This window comes from Siniperca chuatsi, linkage group LG21, assembly GCF_020085105.1.
Source record: "Siniperca chuatsi isolate FFG_IHB_CAS linkage group LG21, ASM2008510v1, whole genome shotgun sequence".
NCBI classification, from domain to species: Eukaryota; Metazoa; Chordata; class Actinopteri; order Centrarchiformes; family Sinipercidae; genus Siniperca; species Siniperca chuatsi.
The window spans coordinates 9,817,527-9,837,583 of record NC_058062.1 but is presented as its reverse complement, the minus strand read 5'-3'; the positions used below and the strand labels follow the sequence as shown (position 1 = coordinate 9,837,583).

The 20,057-nt window shown below is 41.5% G+C and overlaps 2 protein-coding genes across 3 annotated transcripts in view; one reads left to right on the top strand and one right to left on the bottom strand.

Annotated features, from left to right (window-relative positions):
- The first annotated feature begins 3,222 nt into the window (after window positions 1-3,222).
- zmp:0000001048 (retinol dehydrogenase 8) lies at window positions 3,223-6,751 on the top strand. 2 transcript variants are annotated; one of them, XM_044180988.1, is made up of 7 exons: window positions 3,223-3,398; window positions 4,873-5,028; window positions 5,116-5,169; window positions 5,372-5,551; window positions 5,637-5,730; window positions 5,896-6,079; window positions 6,207-6,751. In XM_044180988.1, the coding sequence occupies exons 2-7, from the start codon at window positions 4,932-4,934 to the stop codon at window positions 6,414-6,416; spliced, it is 819 nt and encodes a 272-aa protein (XP_044036923.1). In that variant the 5' UTR covers window positions 3,223-3,398; window positions 4,873-4,931; the 3' UTR covers window positions 6,417-6,751. The 2 variants fall into 2 exon arrangements, with proteins under 2 accessions (XP_044036923.1, XP_044036922.1); XM_044180987.1 differs by having other exon boundaries at window positions 3,224-3,398; window positions 5,116-5,277.
- Window positions 6,752-9,092: 2,341 nt separating this feature from the next.
- Window positions 9,093-20,057, bottom strand: part of notch3 (notch receptor 3) — a 29,886-nt gene continuing 18,921 nt past the window's right edge. Inside the window, exons 12-33 of the mRNA XM_044180986.1 lie at window positions 19,690-19,800; window positions 19,393-19,585; window positions 19,059-19,204; window positions 18,506-18,739; window positions 18,217-18,369; window positions 17,863-18,091; window positions 17,527-17,728; window positions 17,251-17,407; window positions 16,963-17,147; window positions 16,711-16,843; window positions 16,349-16,606; window positions 16,136-16,245; window positions 15,505-16,034; window positions 15,088-15,414; window positions 14,848-14,996; window positions 14,542-14,758; window positions 14,312-14,402; window positions 14,019-14,187; window positions 13,608-13,912; window positions 13,338-13,485; window positions 13,115-13,212; window positions 9,093-13,009 (exon numbers count right to left, since the gene is read on the bottom strand). Of these exons, the coding sequence (XP_044036921.1) occupies window positions 11,501-13,009; window positions 13,115-13,212; window positions 13,338-13,485; window positions 13,608-13,912; window positions 14,019-14,187; window positions 14,312-14,402; window positions 14,542-14,758; window positions 14,848-14,996; window positions 15,088-15,414; window positions 15,505-16,034; window positions 16,136-16,245; window positions 16,349-16,606; window positions 16,711-16,843; window positions 16,963-17,147; window positions 17,251-17,407; window positions 17,527-17,728; window positions 17,863-18,091; window positions 18,217-18,369; window positions 18,506-18,739; window positions 19,059-19,204; window positions 19,393-19,585; window positions 19,690-19,800 (5,654 nt within the window). The 3' untranslated portion in view covers window positions 9,093-11,500. The remainder of the gene's footprint in view (window positions 13,010-13,114; window positions 13,213-13,337; window positions 13,486-13,607; window positions 13,913-14,018; window positions 14,188-14,311; window positions 14,403-14,541; window positions 14,759-14,847; window positions 14,997-15,087; window positions 15,415-15,504; window positions 16,035-16,135; window positions 16,246-16,348; window positions 16,607-16,710; window positions 16,844-16,962; window positions 17,148-17,250; window positions 17,408-17,526; window positions 17,729-17,862; window positions 18,092-18,216; window positions 18,370-18,505; window positions 18,740-19,058; window positions 19,205-19,392; window positions 19,586-19,689; window positions 19,801-20,057) is intronic.

Sequence of the window (20,057 nt, the reverse complement as noted above, 5' to 3'; positions counted from 1 at the left end):
GATGTTTGTTCCTTTTTCAAGAGAATGCATTCAACCACAAGACAAAAGGTCCAATCACACCCATGTGCACAATAGATGAGAGAGTTTCGGTGCACAATCAGGCTACACGGAAAGCATTTTTAAGAATCACAGATAATATAAAATTGGTTACTCAAAGTGATAGTAAATGAATCATTTAAATTATAATCCTGAGTAAAAAATAGATTTTAAATAATCACCATAATTGAAAGAAAAAAAGAGACACCATACCAAAAAAAAAAAAAATAAAAATTGCAAAATAACAAAATGCTTATTTTCTTCTTGTCTCCAGATAGCCTTTTTTGGAACATTTTCTTATCAATAAATTTTTTTTTAAAATTACACCATCTCCTTATTAGAGATAAGTAACTTTGGAAGTAGCCTTAAATATTTGTGCTTTGCTGCTTAAAAAGCAATTTTGACACTGATGAGTGAAGAGTCTTTAAATCAGAGGAAATGTGTTAAAATAAAGATGGTCTAATATTTGACATTGACATTTGGCAGACCTCCTGTCCACTGTGGTAAAAACTCACTGAAGAAAGAGTTTACAATTAGCTCTGTTATATTTCATAATGACAGCTTTGGGTTGGCAACCTTTCAAGATAACTTGCTTTGATTAATATTTCATATATGATTTTAGACAGTAATTATGAACAAATTATGCTATATTTAAAACAAACCATTTTAATCAAGTAAGAGCGGACATTTGAAGGTATGGCAAATAACACCAGGAAATGTCTAAAGGATTGTACTGGTGTAAAACTAAAACTGGCCATCTAATGTTACAGTTATTGTGTTTGAATTTCTACTACAAGCACACACTGCTGCACATTGACTATAACATTACAATTAATCACTGAACAATGTCATAATGGACAGACCTGGTGGTTAAGAAAACCTAATCTTTTAAAGCTGCATAAAGGACTTCATTATCACTGTTTTATAAATGACCAATGAATTGGGGTAATGTAACCTGAGTAGAACAGCAGCTTAGATTTTCTTTTATATGACAAAGCATATAGGAAGACATAAGAAACACTCCCTCAGGCCTCAGTCCAACTCTCATGCATTCTTATACACACACACACACACACACAGACACACACACACACACACACACAAAGAGGGTTAGGTTGCTGCTGATGCTTGCAATGTATGTTGAATAATATTAGTCGGTTAAAATATAAATTCTGTCAACAATAATAATTAATCCTTAGGCAAACATGTGAATGTTCATTGTTTATGTAAATGGTGCCACAAGCCTGCGCTCATGCAAGCAGCGGTTGTTATTAGTGAAGTTACTCTGAACAAAACTCATCTGGTTCTTGAATCCATCGATATCTTGCTAGCAAGCAAAATGCAACGTAAACAAAAGCATTGGGCTGCTGAAAGTGTGAAAGCGTTTGTAGTAACCTAGGCTAATCATCCTGGACCAATCGCTGTACATAAGCCCCGGCCCAATGCAAACTGTACATGTGCTGCTTATTACTGTGATTGTTTTAAAACAGCGGTGACCTATTTTGTTTGTTTTATTTTGATAGTTTTTACCGGAAATATCAGTATGGTATGTCTTGAAGTTAGGTGGCACTAACGTTTGGCCGAGTGTATATAGAAGTGTTCACTGACCTCCAGTGGTCACAGTGAAGTACTGCAGCACTAAATAAAATTTGGTGTTAAATCGATATAATATCAATATTGTTATATTGACTCATTATTAGTGTGATTATTAAAAATAACTACAGTATTGTCATTGCTGGTAAATATTCTATTAATAAATCAATATTTTCTGGTGTGTAGACAAGTCTACCCTACTACAGGCTAGGCAGCAATATAGCCATGCAGTACTGTCTGTCTTGACGTTTGTGATACTGATTATTATTGACATGTTAGAATCATGAATGTTTCCTGCCCTCCAGTGGTCACAATGAGGGACTGCAACACATTCAATTGGTCAAGTCAAGACAATGCAAACAACATGCTACAGTAAACAACCATACACTATTCATTTTTACCTCCATCTACATATATACAATATTACAAACTTACAAAAAATATATACAAACCATGGTCTCTTTTAATTTTATTTGATAAGTTAAATTTGTTTCAGTTTTTTTAGTTGTGTATCTACCTTGTTGCTAAGTCTATGGGTGTAACTGACAGAATCACGAGTGTTCACTGCCCTCCAGTGGCCACGGTGAGAAACTGCAACTGATTATCAAACAATAAACCTCTACACCATGTAATGCAATAACAAAAACTAATAAAACTAATACCAGCTTTGTGAATTTATTTGGCGGTGGACTGAATATTAGGAATAGAAATGTTATTTTGTAAATGTCGGTATTGTTCCTGGCTTGACGCTAGGTGACAGATGACTATATTTAGATTCCTGAGTGTTAGCTGTAATCTTGTGGTCACAGTGAAGAACTGCAACACATTAAAATCGTCAAGTCACAATCAATGTGAATAGCATACCACCGGAATATGCTTCCGGTAAATACTTTCAAAATTAAGTGACAAAAATTGAGTACAGTTTGAGTACATATTGTTCTGATTATTATCATTATTAACGGGTAGGGTACCAATAAGAGTATTCATACGATAAGTAGCCTACTAGTGTTAATGGTGTTTGTATGAATATTGTACTTTGTTATCAAAGAATATGAACCATGTATATATCCCAAACCCCGGTGCTCGGGGTTTCCTTAAGAGTTTAAAGACATACAGGTTTACTGGAGACTTTAAAATCGTCCATAGTTGTGAATGTTTGAATGTCCGATGTGAGTCCAGGATGATGAGCAGGAATAGATGACAGATGAATGAAATTAAGCTTTTAAAAACGATTTACTGCAATCATTTGGATCATGTGACTATTCAAAAACAAACACTATTGTGAATGTATAGAGTAACTTCTATAAAGTTAAACATTTATAGGATTTAGAATGCATTAAAACTGTTTTTAAAGGACATAGGCTATTATTTGTAATGATAATACCAATAGTAATTATAATTATAATGATAATAACAATAATAATCTGAGGCATCTACGGACATGCGGGAGTAGGACTTTCTGTACTTTTAAGTTTAACCCATAACATAACATAACACAACACAGTGCGGTGAGTGGCCCATAATATGGCAGTCAGCAGTTTTCAAGGGACTCGTTGTCGCTTAAAGAACTACAACTCCCACGTACTTAGTCGGCCTATGTGACCCATTTAGGTAATCGCTGGGCTTATGCAGCCGCATGTCCCGATGTGTCTTGGTCGTGTCCCTACTCTCTGAATGCTGCAATAACGTCAGTTTATCGACCCGCAGGTTAAGTCCAGTCTTTATTTCGCATATCTGCCACTGTGGAGGACGCGCTGCTCGCTCTACAGGTTGGTAGACTACAACACCACCTATAAGCAGACCTACAGGCCTCTGAGTCTGGACTTGATGTGGTTAACTCGTCCTGTAGGGATTTTCAGTGTCTGCAATACCCACAGTCTATAGTGACCTTATTGTAGCCTATATTTTTATATATTAGTTGGATGATATACAGTGGTGGGAAGTAACTACTCAAGTACTGAGTTTAACCACAATGGTGAGGTACTTAGGCTATATTGAGTATCATCATTTTATGCTATAATTCTACTTCACTGTATTTCAGAGGGAATATTGTAATTGTTACTCCACTACATTTATGTTACAGCAGCAGTTTCTAGTTACTTTTAAAACCTGATCCATTGTTATAGATTACATTACCCAATGGTATAAGTGGTTCAGTTTAGCTTCACCTCTGTGGAAGATTTGAATCATATAAGCGAATGAATACCTAATTTTGAAATGTAATCAATACGGAATACTTTGTACTGAATTTATAGCACTGAAAAATTGAAAACGATCTGTCTTCACTAGTTCATTAATCATCTGTGTGATACCCAGGATAAGCAATTGAGCCAAGCTGTAACATTTAAGGCTGCTTACAGTAAGGCATCAGTAATAATAAAATAATATTATGATAATAATATAACCGTATGAAGGAGCCATTCTGTATAGTGAGTACTTTTGCTTTTGGTGATAATACTTGTGCACTTTTACTTGAGTAAAATTGTTGTGCATCATGAAAATGTCACACTTGACATACATACTACATAGTGCGATTATACCTGTTATAGGGTTCAAGTGTGAATGGACAAAGCACTGAGCTTGCTGTTGTAGGCAGCCAAACATTCTAGGATACATAAATCAGATTAGAGCCAATTTAATATTTAAACAAATACCAAACTGGCCTCAGTGGTGCCTCAAGGCAATGTTGGCTTCTCACATCCAGTGACTTAAGACTGACTTTGATTTGCAGTTGAAGTGTAATGGTATTACATTGGAAACATTAAGCTTAATAAACATTTGGATTTGATATCAGCTCACAGAGAAATAAAGGCTTCTTAGACGACCATTTTGCACCAGCAGTCAGTGATCATGCAGGGAAAAATAAAGATAATAAAGAAATTAAAGAGAAGCAGAGATACCAATTACCTCCACTTACAGTAATGTCATTAGACCATAAACCATGCATGCAACACAATTCTTGTTTTTTACTGACTGGAAAATCTTAGACTCTTGTTGTTATTGTGCTTTTTAAAAACACTCACATCAATTTTCATGCTCATCCTCTGGGAATTTAGCATATAAGGCAAAGTAAAAAAATCTGTGACTGAAACAGATGTACATATGGCACATTAGGAGAAATGGGTTCACCAAAAAGTGAATTATAACACTAAAACATGAAATAACATCTTTATTGTACAGAATGGTGATGACAATGATATAATATTGTGAGAGGAATATTCCTCTATATTTCTCTGTTCACAGCATTTTTTGACTGAGCAGTCAGGATCCTTCTGAGCTTTGAGGTCAGAGGTCAAAGAGTCATGGGAACCAGGAGGGTGCTGGTAACTGGGTGCTCTTCCGGCATTGGCTTGGCTGTGGCTGCACGGCTGGCCAAGGATGAGCTTAGACGCTTTAAAGGTCAGCCATTCACTGTCCTCAATGAGTAGATGATAGAAATAACCACAGCTACTGACCGCCAGTGTATTTATTGTTTATCTGAGGCAGTGGTTGCCACGATGAGGGATCTTAGGAAACGGGGGCCATTGGAGAAAGCGGCAGGTGACTCCTTAAACAAAACCCTGGAAATCAAACAGTTAGATGTGTGTTGTGAAGCCTCCATCAGAGAGTGTGTCAACAGTCTGCCCAACAGACGGGTGGATGTTCTTGGTCTGTCTCCTCTCATTCACATTCTCACATTCTTAAAATTAATTTAAGACCTCTCCACAGGCATATAATGACATAAGATACTCTGCTGTTATAGTGAACAATGCTGGTGTTGGCATGATTGGACCACTGGAGTGCCAAAGTATCGCTGCCATGAAGGAGCTCTTTGACACAAACTTCTTTGGCCTGGCACGGCTGGTGAAGGAGTTGCTGCCTGACATGAAGCAGAGGCAGAGCGGCCATATTGTGGTGATGAGCAGTGTCATGGGAATACAGGGTGCGTTTGTGTCAGTGAAATTACAGAAGAACCTAACAATTAAAAGAGAGTTAAGAGATTGCTAACAGCTTTCCTTTCTACACAGGTCTTCTGTTCAATGACGTCTACTCTGCCTCCAAATTTGCTGTGGAAGGATTTTGTGAAAGTCTGGCAGTGCAAGCAATGAAGTTTAACATCAAGTGATTACATGTCATGAAAAATACATTAGCTTTAACTACTTAATGCAGCCACCTCACAACTGAAATTTGAGTGATCAGTAAGCCCACCACGGTAAAAAATTTAATGGTAATGAAATGGAATGGAACAGTGGTCCTATATGTGTTTTTTTATATCTCTGTCACAAGGACGACTCTAGTGGAACCTGGCCCTGTGGTAACAGAGTTTGAAAGGAAAGTGAATGAGGATGCTGAGAAGATGGACCTATCAGGGACAGACGAGGAGACGGCCAAAATCTTCCGTGAAGTTTACTTGCCATACTCTAAAAAGGTCTTCGCCTCATTAGGCCAGACACCAGAGCAAGTGGCTGAGGCAAGTGATGAATTTTACTAGTTTCGATTTGAGTTTAAAAGGTCTCTAAAATAATTGTTTTTGCCAGTGGAAATGCATAATGAGGAAGCCCCTCCAGTGTTGAAATCTTTTTGTTTTTATTATTCAGCAAACCGTTAAAGTGATCACAGCCAAGGAGCCTCCTCTGCGCCACCAGACCAACCGCCTATACATGCCCATGACTGCACTGAAGCATGCAGATCCGACTGGTCGGCTGCCTCTGGACACCTTCTATAAGATGATCTTTAAACATGACAGCGTGTTCAATGCTACTCTCGGGGTGCTGCGGATGCTGCAGAGGCGGGCAGGGAAGAAATAAAGATTTTACTGTCAAGTTGCAGACTAAATGTTATTCTTAAGGAGACAGTGATTGACTGTGGTAGCTCCAACATGGCACAGGCCATAGGATGTTGTCTGTACAATGCAGTTACTCTAAAAATAATGTTAATTCCTCATGTACTGTAAATATGCACATAATATTTATGGGCTTTCTTGCTTTTTACTTGGTTTGTACAGGTAAATACTGTATTATAACATCAATGTGAAATATAAGCACTCTTCCATTTTCTGTTCTCATTAAGTTACAAGATTATATGTTTTACTCTTAAGAAAAACAAGACATGCCATGACAATAAAAAGAATACATAAATTATATGTTTTATTGTACTGTAGAAGATTTGGTGTAATCTTATTACAAAACTAGTAAAGTAAGGAATAATAGTACCATACTGTAAAAATGATTTATCCTATTGGCAGACTGACTGGCAAACAAACAAACAAACAAACACATGAATACAAATATATTATGAAATACAATAAATTATCCATCTTTAAACATAATAAAAGAGCAGTTACTGTTTGGATCTTTATCTTCATTGCGGTGGCTTTCAGATGGTATCAGATTAAGGTTTATTACCAAGTAGGTTTACACATACAAAGAATTTGCTTCAGCATACATATGTATATCCTTTCCAAGACATCCAGCTTGTTCTAGTGCCATAGGTTGAGCTGCCCCATAAGTAAAGACTGTTGGTGTTGACACTGGCATTCTCCATACCACCGTCCTCCCAGGTGGGGAATTACACTTGTACTTCTGGTGACACAGACATTAAAGCTACCATTGCACATCTATTAGACTCACCAGCTCCTCCATCTTTGAAGCCATCAAAACTAAGCTTGATGCTCTCCTGCTATGGACCCAGGGTGAAGGAGGAGTAATGGATATAGGTTCATAGCTCTTCCTTAGAGTGATGATTTTTCTCCAGACCTTGCAGAGACAACACTTATACAAGGATGGAACAAGTATATTTTCTGAATAAATTGATTTTCCTTGAGCAACACAATATTTGTACAACATGCTTCAGACTAGTGGATTCATGGAATAACACCAAAATCTAAGTCACCAATCTCAACTCTAACCCAACTAGTATTCTTTAGATGCTTGTCCAGATCTAGTCCTATACTGGTTCCATCTCCAGTAAAAGATAATGATGCTGTCCTTTCTGCTCTGAATGACCTGTAGTGGAATCTGTTATTACGACCAGTGCTCCAATATAATCTGTCAGCAGATGTGCTTTGTTAGTCTGGTCCTCCAAACAGCCAACTTTAAAGAAATACGCTCACCCTCGTCTATCAAAAATACTAATTCACTGTGAGTGCATCTAGTTCCAATCATAGCAATCTACCAAACTGCTAATGAACATTTCATGCTTTTTTCAAAGTGTAAAAAACAACTGACGCAACAACTGCCATTGAGATAATGATATGATTTTTGATGGTCAAACCCAAGTGCAATGGGATATCCTGCAATGGGAATGTAGTCTAAATAAACTGAAGTTGTGTTAGTGCATGGAAACATATAATAACCAATATTTAAATTATAAATAATATTTAAAGATATGTATTGTCCACTTACCACCATCTGGTTTATCCCACAGCCCAACTCACAGTAGACCTTGTCAGGGGAAAATGGTCCTGCTGGGTAGATGCTGTACATCCCACTATGACCATAATGTCTGTTGTACAAGTCAATGCAGTTAACTGGAAAAAACATTGGGGAGCAGACAGTAACTTGGATCAGAAGGAGAAAAACAATAACACCATGTAAACAAAATACTCTGTAAACCTGCTCTGAGCATGTTTTATAATTTACCATTATTTTGCTAAAATGCTATTTTAATTACAAATATATTGCATCAGTTAGACCAAACTCATCATTATTGCTCTAGTGAAGTAGCACAACTTTATGGTAATCCTTATAGGGGTATCTGGTAGCAGCACCATACAAGACTCAGTCTGGGTTTAATCTCCTATGTAGTGAAACAGAGCAAGCTAAACTTCAAGAAAGTAGTCAGGAGTCAAGTCTGTGAGCAAATGCACATGCCCATAAATCCTTGTTTATTTTCTTGGGATAGTATAGTGACTAATACCAGATGCTGGTAGCAGCTAAAAATAAGATGAGGAATCTCAGTCTGTCCTTATTCAGAAAGAGGCATATGTACAAGATTGAGGCGTAGGCTATTTTAACCCTCTCTTTCTATCTCCTTTTTGAGCTTAAGCTGAATAGTAAAAAACTACATACTACCATTCTGAAGTATAATATATATATATATATATATATATATATATATAATGTAAATTTTGTTGATGCAGACAGATCAGATCAGTGTTGACTCATCGTTGTGGTAATTTTTTAGGCTGTAGCTTGTGTTGGCTCAAAATAATAGGCAACTTAGAATATAATGTCCGATACAATATTACCACAATCTTTGATTTCAAAAATCTAAAATTTGTTATTAAACATAAGAGTTGCAAAGATAGCATTTATTGTGGGGCTGTTATTGGGACAGAAAGAGTAAAATTAAAACTGTTGAATAGTTAATCTCAGATAACTGCATTTTTAGTTTTATTTTAATGGTTATGATTATGAGGACCTGAATTAATGAACATCCTCCTTTAAAATATGAAACAATCACTGAACACGAGGACACAAAAATGTAGTTCCCTATAGTTTTTATTATAAGTAACTTATTTTACAACTTAGACTGTAGAAAGAAAAACCATGGAAAGGTTTTATATACAATGATTTTGAACTACTTTTAAACAAGTATCGAAATTAATAACGATAGAAATATCTATGACTGTTCTAATAACACAAGACCAATAAAATATCAGTCACAGCCTTAGCTTCAAATAATGCTAAATGAAGTACATTTTATTTTTGTCCTTTTTAGTACATAATCATTTTAGAAACATGAGACTTCTCAAGCAAAGATCTACCCAGAACAAACATATTTACAAACAGAAGTTGGGAGGCTGAAATGTACAACACACTTAGTGTGACCTGGTAGGGAAACTGAAAGACCAGTTATATATAAAAATAAAAAAAATAACAAAAAACAGGTTTCCTTGTAAGTAAAATGTGAACTGGATTATGAACAACAACATTTTCAAACAAACACGTTTTCTCGGTCTGACAGAACAGTAGCTGAGTCTATAGGATAAAACAATGAATGAAATATAAACTCAGTCTATGACACAACTAGGGGCAGTGTTAGGTCACCACAAAAGTAGTAGCTAGGAGTGGTGGCCTACTCATTTCTGTTCATGATGTCACAAGCTGAAAATGCAAAGGTTACTTTCTCAAAATTCTATTATCACTTGACTTTATGCTGAAATGTCCTCAGTATGTTAAGGAGAGGATGACCTCTATCCTACACACTCAGGTCATGTGGGGAGGAGTTGGTCAGACATTACACAAGGTGTTAGCTGGATGACTGGGAGTGTCATCTCAGAATTTTGTAAAAAGTTAAAGGGTGCAGCACTACATAGTAGTGTTCTTTCCTTCAGTCTCTTCTAACAACCATCTTAAGATGTAGCTCCACGGCCCCTGGACTGGAAGCTACTGTAGATGCAGGGGAACTGTCCCACTGCATGCCATAAAACACCTCCCTGAGGAGTGACAGGGCACAAGCAGTCACAGCCCAGCAGCCACACCCTCACACTGACCACTACTCCACCACAGACATCACCAAAGACGAGGTGAGAGTGTCAACGAGACCTCAACTGCCACAGATAGTCCAGTGAAGGACATGATGCAACAAATTAAACTTCTACATGCCTGTCATCTGATTCTACTGTTGGATGCTGCTGAAAGGCACAGCATCCAGACTCAACAAGACAGGCAAAATGGAGGAATGTTTGCAGGGAGGAATGATATAAAATAGCAGCTGATAAGCATAACTTAGTACATCCGAAGTGATGTTTAAAAAAAGGTGTCCATGATTTTCACAAATATACAGAGTATAAAACAACAAGCAAAAAATTTAAACATAAACTAGAAAGGGCAGTGAGAAGCTGATTTTATAGGCAAAACAATTCTCTGTTTGAAACAGAGAAACAAAAAGTGAATGAAAACAAGCTTAAAACTGACGGTATCAGGGCTGACAGTAGAACTGGAGGTAAGATTCATGTAGAGTCAGTGAGAAACTACAGTTGAAATGGGAGCATTGCACCTAAAACTTTACTCTGCTGATATACTTTGAAAGGTCATAAGGAAAATGCCACCCACATATCATAAATATCCATTGTAGTTAAATGTTGTATTCGACCCACACTTGCCCTTTGAGGCTGGTCACTTGAAGTGCTTCAGAGACACATTCTTATTCATAACACTCATATGGAAAGTAATCAGTTACCACAATTCAATCAAATCAGAACATATCACTACTGCTGAGCAACTCTTAATATATATTTGTTAGAACCAGTTTATCATCCTTACCAGCCGTTGTTGGCCCAAATAAATATCCGTCAAGAGAGGTGAAAATTCCTCTGTCTGTCTGTTAACTGGTCTGAATGATGAATTATATTCCTTTACCATCACTTGCCACACTGGCTAAATAGAAATGTAGGCGGTCCGTATAAAATAGGGGGGGGGGGGGGCACATTATGTGAGAAGCTAGGACAGAAAGAGTTTGAAAACACCTAAAAAAGCAGTTCAGAGAGATAAAAACAATAAATAAAAATAAATGAATTCCCTTCAACATTTTACTTTTTCCTCTTATCTACTTTTTAAATGTTTGTTAGTTTCCAGGAGAGCATCCCTAAGTCTTTGAAATGAAAGACTTGGTTTTCTTCATATACTTTTTTTATAATAAAAAACAAGTCCATCTGTGACAGAATTACTTCATTAAATTGTCTGCTGTTTTTTTCAGACAACAAACATTTCCCTTTACTTTTTTCTCTGCAAAAATCACTAGCAGACGGTCCTCATGATGAACGTAGTCAATCCAAATCCAATGAAAATCTTGGAAACAGGCTGACACATAAACACAGACAGGCCCAAGAGCCAGTCCACAATTTCTTTTACACCAAGTCCCCTTTCAAACAGGGGCCATGAGAGCTTCACGCAAACACCTGCATCTTGCCATTGGCCTCTGGGATTTGAGTAATTTGGGTCTGGGCAGGGCCAGCAACTGCTGGGCTGGGTGTGGAATCTGACCAATCAGAGACGCAGTGAGGAGAAGGGCTGGACCAGGGCTCTGGAGACTCTGGGGAGGGGGTAAGGTAAGGGTGCTCACTGGGCAAATGAAGGTAATGCTTGGGCGTGGCATCTAGTGCGGATGAGTAGCTGTGCTGGGAGGGAGGGGTTGGGTAATCCTCCGTTCCTGCAGTGCTCATACTAGGCTGGGAGGGCAGAGCCTGAGTGGGCTGGGCTGCTGCCGTGGCTGCTTGTGGGGGCTGAGCAGGAGGCTGTGGCTGAGAAGGTTGCTGAGGCATCTGCTGCGGCTGGAAGAAGGCTGGTGGGGGCTGGGAGGTCTGGGGTGTCGGTGGGGTGGAGGTGCCCATGCGGGCCATGCTCTGCTGGTTGGTAATGGTGTGGCTGATGAGCTGCTGCTGCTGCTGCTGCTGTTGTTGTTGCTGCTGCTGCTGCTCAGCAATGGAGGGCAGCTTGACTGGGCTGATAGTGGGTGTGGAAGTAATAGGTGTGGGCTGTAGCATGGAATTACGGTATAACTGCTGTTGGTGCATCAGCATGTTCTGCTGCTGCATGGCTGGGCTCTGGGGGTGCATGCCTGCCTGGCTACTCTGCACAAGATTCACCACCTGCTGACCACACTGGGAGGAGGGGGGCATCCGGTTGTGCCAGTCAAAGGGCACACTGACAGGACTGACCATGCCCATGTTGAGACCCATCTGGCCTGAACTCAGCACATATCCATGGTTAACATCAGAAGCCATGGAGACACGTCCCTGCAAGGACATTCCTCCTGCTCCCAGATCATTGAGTTGGGCTAGAGACACAGCAAAGGGGCCACCTCCTTCCAACATACTACTATGTACCATTGGGGTATTTGGGACAGACATGGAGGAGTGGAAGAGCCCTGGTGACTGCATGGCCACGGGGGAAGTGGGGTTGGTGATGTAGCCAGCATTGCTAGCTCCCCCGTGGGGTGAGTCCAGTGAGTCGACTGGGGACAGGGTAACTGAGCTCTCCAGTAAGGCACTCTGCATGTCCAAGGTCAGCTTCTTATTGCGGGCCTTGACTGACTCCTTCAGACTGACAGCATGTTGGCCTCCCAGGCTAGAACCCTTGGCCCCAGGCCGACGGTTCTTCTTGCCCTGTGGGGTATTCTTCAGACTAGGTAGGAAGGCGCTGGGAGGGCACATGACAGGAGACAGAGTGTGTCCCCCAGTGAGGTGGTGTCCAACCCCTCCATGGCCCTGTGGACTCCTTACTGTGTTGTACTCATCAAGAAGCTGCACAATGTCGTGGTGCATACGCTCCTGAGCAATGTCCCTTGGCAACCTGTCCATATGGTCTGTGATCTCTCTGTTTGCAAAGTGAGCCAGCAGCACCCTCACAGCCTCACAGCTGCCCTCACGGGCTGCAAGGAACAGAGGGGTCTCCTCCTGAAAAGAATAACAGAGCAACAAAACAGAGACTGAGTTAGATAAAAATATTTAAGCCACGCTGATGCAAAAGTGTGGTTATAACAGTGTAAGTGGATGTCATACCTTGAGATCTTGCATATCTTTGTTTGCACTATTCTTCAGCAGGGCAACAGTGGCATCCACATTGTTAACGGCAGCAGCCCAGTGCAAAGCAGATTTACCTAAAAAAGATGACAAACAATGAGATTACACATCTATGTTTTGAATATTAATGAATGAATATTATCACCAAACAGGAACATCTGCATCAGGACACTCACTTGAGTGAAAAATTACACACACTTACCCAATTCATCAACTGCATTGACATCAGCATGACAAGTGATGAGTTCCTCTACCATGCCCTCTACTGCCAACCGTGCTGCCAGGATCAGCGCAGTGGAACCATCATACATACGGGAGTCGAGATCTGTAGCCCTGTTTCGGATCAGAATCTAGGAGGATGGAAAAGATTGGGTTCAATATTATGATTTATACAATACATGCACTAAAATAAGTTGTAGGCATTTCTACCACTGATGTGGTCAGTAAACAGAATATGTTGATGTGTGTTTACCTGGAAGACACCCTGTGCATCTGCAGCCACTGCAGCATGTAGCGGTGTACGTCCTGTGTTGTCCTGAGCATTGGCATCTGCCCCGGCATCCAGCAGCCTTTTAGCAGCATCAGCACGGGCGTAGCGGGCAGCCAGGTGGAGCGCCGTCTCACCAGTGCGGTCTGTTTGGGCAGCAAGGGATGCGCCCTGGTAGATTAGGTCAGAGATGATGTTGGCTGAACATTCCTCATTCTCTTCCTCCTCTGCTACCTCAGGCTCTAAACCGCCTCCACAGAATGATGCCAGCATCAGAGGTGTAAAACCATCTGGGTTGGAGATGAAAACAGGCATGGGTGAGTTTAGATCTATTCAAGAGATCAATATAACAGATCACAGTTCCAATCTTAAAACTTAGATTATCTCACTACCAACCTGGGCCTCGGACATTAACATCCATGCAGTCGCTTTCAAACTCTCCTTGAGGTGGGGTGAGGGCCATGGTGGGAGGCACACGTATGTCTGCAGCTGCAAGGTGATGCTGTGTCCACTGCCTGCTGTCCACTGCATCTTCACTGTCTGAGAGCATACTCGGCTCCTCAACCTGAACTCACAGAACGAGAAAAACTCAGTTTCATCACTTATTTACCTACACACACACTCTTGTGCTTGTGTGAACATAAACTGATTAGGACAATTTATAAATGTAAAAAAGTTGTGTAACTGACCTTGAGCCTTTTTGCCTCTGGGCAGTCTGAGTCCATCCACTGATCACTGTGATCTCCAAGGAGAGATTCCTCCACAGTTTTTGGCATGTGCCTGTTTACAGATTAATATGTTAAACAATGTAAGCACAAGGAAACAAATTCAATTTCAAAACAAATTCCTAAGCAATTCGAAATTGCTAAAGCAATTCAGTTAGTTAATTAGTGTTAACATTTGCACACAAATAACTTACTTCATTCCAAGAGCATCCTGGCCCACGGGTTCCCTGCGGTTCTTGTGTTCCCTGGGTTCCTTTTTGAGGAAGAAACCCTCAGGGAACCAAAGGGTACTGTGTTCTCTCTTTCTACGAGCAATCAACATGCCAACCACAAGGATGACCAAAAGGAAAAGAGAAGCTATCCCCACCAGTACCAGCTTGACCAAATCAGGTTCGGAAACAATCTTTTCACCTGTGGTAAGAAGACAAAGTAGTAATCACACATTTGTGCCTCATTAGCCTTATAAGTTAATTTTGTGTTCTTTAAGTATCCCTACTCACCACGGACTTCTTTGATAGGGTAAGGGAAGCGGAGCATTTCTACAGCTGACAGAGCTCCCAGGTACTCTGCAGCACTGTCAGCTGTAGGGAAACAGTCCTCAGACCCCTGAGAGCACAGACGGTTGTCTATTTCCAGGTACACTATGGAGCTACAGGAATAGCAGAAAGACAGGTGTTTAGTGTAATGTACAATCTAGAGGAGAGACTTCAGCTTTTATGTTTACTGTATGCCTGACTGACCCAATGACCTCCTGTTGAGGCTGCAGCTCCCGCTTGAAGTGTGACTTTTGGCGGGTGTAGGGGCGGATCATGGCTTCTCCATTGTGGTCCAGCCGGAAGCGCAGTGTAGTGTGTAGGATAGCACTTAATTTCTGCAGAAAAGCTGTGCTGGTGCGGAGAAGCTCCTCTGGCGGCAGTAGGACTACCAAAACCAAGACACCATCAGCAAGATCTTCTGGAACCTTCCCTGCGCAGTCCAAGCCATCCCAGCCACACTCCTCTGTGTTGCAGCCCTGGTCACACCGTCCATCAGCATAGTGGTCAATACAGTAGGTTTCATATATTGGACTGGAGAGGACACAAACAGAAAGATCAGCTCAGGTTTTCTCAGTACAGAAAAACTAAGGAGAATCCTGTTAACAGTAAAAGTAAACTCACTTGCAAATTTTCTCCTTGTTTCTGCAGTCAAAGTTGTCATACAGACAGTCAGCGTTGTTGCAGGACTCATCACACTGGCTGTTGTTGAAGACACGCCAGCAGCGAGGGTCTGCACAACGAGCCCAGGGGTTCACTGCTAGAGAACAGTCGCCACCGTCCCACCGACAAGGGAACGTGTTGCATTCCTTGTCACAAATACCATCATTGGCTTTGCCATGACAGTCTGCTAGGGGGCATGAGGGTGCTGGGAGCTCAGGGGATCTGCTGCTCTGCTCACAACGTTTACCTGTCCAGCCACTGGGACACTGGCAATGGAAGAATGGGAAGCTGGTCTCTTCAGTGCACAACCCTCCATTCCGGCAGGGCTGGGAAGAGCAGCCTTCATTACTGTGATGCTGACACTGGGGCCCGCCATAACCTGGCAGGCAGGTGCAACGCGCCCCCCTTGTAGTAAATGCACAGCTACCTCCATTGTAGCAGGACAGCTCCCGACAGGACATACTTCTTTCACAATTTGGCCCAGTATAACCCTAAGGATATAAATCATTTAGGCACTTAGAATGTGAACTTTCAATGCACACACTACAAAATCAAATTAGGCGTTTGAACCCTAATGTGAATGTACACTTACAAGCTGACATGTGCAGGTGTATCCCAGTGCAGAGCTGGCTACAGAACAGGCTCCTCCATTCTGACAAGGCTGAGACTCACACACACTGAACCTGCTCTGACACCTCCGACCTAAAAACGACATATTGATGGTAAAGCTCAACAATTGGAAGAGAGTATTTTACACAAAGAGAATGCATTTTGAGAAGCCAGGGGGAGCCTCTGGTTGTCTAACCTGTGAAGTCAGGCTTGCAGACACATTGGTAGTCATTGGGCAACTGGATGCAGTCAAGACTGTTGGAGGGACTGCAGGGGTCAGAGAGACACTCATTTATGTCTCCCTCACATCTTTCTCCTGTAAATCCAGGGGGACAATTGCAGCGGTATCCACCCACTCTGTCCACACAGGTGCCATTGTTAAGGCACTTAGGAGGAGCGCTGCGCAGCCTCAGGGGTGGAGCACAGTCATCTTCATTGATCTCACAGAGAACACCTTTAAAGGAGAGGATTATTAAGTACTACTATATATTTATTATCTTTTAGTCAGATATAGTGAAGTAATAAACACAGGTTTCTGTTGAATATGTGCTTGCGTACCCAGTGTGCCAGGGGGACAGGAGCAGATGTAATGTCCCACCAGATCAATGCAAGTGCCTCCATTCTGGCAAGGATGAGACTGGCACTCATTGATCTCTATCTCGCAGTTCTGTCCAGTATAGCCTGGCATACACTGTAATGATATGCAGATGACAATTACATAATCTCCACAATTATGAAGTGCCTTGTGAATACTGACTTTGCTAAAATCTGACAGAGAAGCACATAATAGTGACAAAGCAATGGACTCACGTCACACTGGTACCCTCCCACATAGCCCCTGCAGGTGGCGCCATTGCGGCAGGGTTTGTCTTCACAGTGGTCCACTTGGCTTTCGCAATAGCTTCCAGTGTAGTCAGCAGGACATTTACAATAGTGGGTATTCCCAGTGTTGACACAGTGACCACTGTGGTGGCATAGCTCATCTGTCTGGAGCCCTGATTAGAAAAATTTAGGAGAAAAAATTACTTTATTTACTCAGTTACAACAAAAACACAGGGCGAGAGGTAAAATGTCATCATGTAAAGAACATAAAAATACCTCTCTGGCGAGCAGCTGTCTCACAGGAGACCCTAGGGATGTCACAGTAACGTCCAGACCAGCCATTAGTACAATCACAGATGAAGGAAGCATCCTTTTGGCGACAGCGTCCTCCATTTTGGCAGGGAGATGAGCGTCTGCACCAATCGACTGGAGTCTGGGTAGGCAAGAGGCAGATGGAAAAAGTGTCAGATTTTATTAGTCGAAAAACATAAAGGTATGAAGACTCAAGGCCTTAACAAGACCTTTCAAGAGTGTCTGTGAGTATGTGTGTACCTGGCAGCGGTTGCCAGTGTAGCCTTTGGGGCAGGAGCAACGGAAGGACTCCAGGGCATCTTGACAGATGCCTCCATTGAGGCAGGGCTGGGAGTCACACTCGTTGACCTCGTACTGGCAGTGGGAGCCAGTGAAGCCTGAGCGGCAGGTACAGGAATAGCCGTTGATTTTATCTGTGCACGTCCCTCCATTGAAGCAAGAACTGTCGACAAGTAAAAATATGGATTTAAATGTTCAAGTTTTATTGTCATATTCAGTAGTTATACACATGTGTATATGAGCAGGTTGATGAAGTACAACATGAGATATATCCATGACTCAAACACAAAACCTCACCTTTCAGTGCAATCAGGGATGTTGGTTTCGCAGTGGATGCCAGTAAAGCCAGGCCTACAGGTGCAGGTGTAGGAGTTAACATAGTCTGTGCATTTGCCTCCATTTTTGCAGGGGGAACTCTGGCATTCATTGATCTCTAAAGCACAGCGGGGCCCACTGAAGCCTGGTAGGCAACTACAGTGGAAGGTATTCACACCATCTGTGCAGGAACCTCCACTTAGGCACGGATCTGATGACACAAAAGGAGAGGATGACTTTGGTCAAGTATGGTAAATGTACATAGAACTGGTATTGTGTTTGACAGCAACAGACAATTATAGTAATTCAGCATGCTAACTTTACGTGGCCACTCACTTGGAGCACAGTCATTGACGTCTGTTTCACAGGTCATCCCTGTATATCCAGCTCTGCAGGAGCACAGGAAGCCTCCAAGTGTGTTAGTGCATGTCCCACGGTTCTTGCAGGGGTTTGAGATGCATTCATTCACATCAATGTTACATAACTGACCTGAAGAATGCAAAAGAAGGGTGCAATAAGGTTTAACTCAAGATCAAGTGTTTATGCACTAAGACTTTTTGTAAGCTTCCACACAGAATATTTCACAACAGATGAGCAGGCACTGATAAGTACAAAATTTGCTAACCTTGCCACCCTGGCTGGCAGTTACATTGATAGCCCAAGTAGTCTGGTGTGTGTGTACAGATGGCATGATTGGCACAGGGGTTAGGGGAGCAAGGGGTGAGGACCTCAGCACAAGTGGGTCCACTGTAAGGAAGCTCACACAGACAGGTGAAACTTGCCACACCGTCCACACAAGAGCCCTTGTTCAGACAGGGACTGGATGAACATTCGTTGATGTTCACCTGGCAGAGGTTACCTGTCAGAGGGGCAGAGAGGAGGTTAAAACATATTACAGAACTGAATTTTGATGATTGTCAGTGGCCTGAAACTGGTGAATGTATCTGCACATATTTAATACACCACTAGGGGGAGGTAGACGATTGTCATTCAGGAGGAGGAATATGATGGAGGACATGGTAGGAAACCTTTAGACTAAAAGAAGTCTATAAGATACTAATTTCTGACTTCAATTACTGCATGTTCTGCATGTGTGTATTCCTCTTTTTGTACTGTACTATTTGATGTTGACGGCTCCAGCAGTTACTGTGTGTTGTGCTACTGTGCCACCCTCTCACCTCTGAAGCCTTGGCGACACTTGCAGGTAAAGCCATTGAGCTGGTCGATACACGTGCCAGCATTCTGGCAGGGACTCGGCAAACAGTCATTCCTGTCCAGGTCACAGTTCTTCCCCACCCATCCAGGCTCACAGTCACAGCGGTAACTGGAAATACAGGAGTACAGTCGATAATTAAAAGATGCCAAGTAAAAGTGAAATATCAGTGAACTGATGTACAAGTTGAAACCTGTAGGATTAGCAATAAGCTTGCAAGGTCATCATGCCATTCTCTTTGATATCACATAACCATGTGAGTCACTTTAAACTGTGACAAAGGTTGCAACAGTTCATACCCATTGATGTCATCCCGGCATGAGCCATGGACACATGGGCTGCTGCCACACTCGTCCACCTGGGAGTAACAATAAGGCGGCTTAAAGCCCTCAGGACACTGGCAGTGAAATCCATTCTCCTCATCCACACATGTTCCCCCATTCCTACAGGGGCTTGATGCACACTCATCTATCTCCACATTACACTTGGGACCTGGTCGGAGAGATATTAGAAATAATAAAGTATGTTTGTCAGAATTTCCAATGAGGATTGATTTTTTGTCTCAAATTTGTGCTTTCATTTTCAGAGGGCCTTACCAGTGAAGCCAGGTTTGCAAACACAGTCATAGCGGTTGATGCCATCTTTGCAGATGCCATAATCACATGGGTTACTGGCACAATCATCAAAGTTTATCTCACAGTTTGTGCCTGTGTTGACAAAGAGGAGTTTGAGATTTTACATTAGGCTTGTAAATTTGCTTCAGTACAGAAAATGTTAATGAAAACTATATTATGATTTATATTTATTCCATACTATTAGCACCCTCAACAGCAACATCATGTGCAGATGTGTGAGCATACAACAGGATTTAGCCAATAGTTGTAGTAAATTTACTGTAAATGTTGGCTAGCTTTTAATTTGTTTAAATTATCAATTCAAAGGTTTGAATTCAGGTCTGACTATG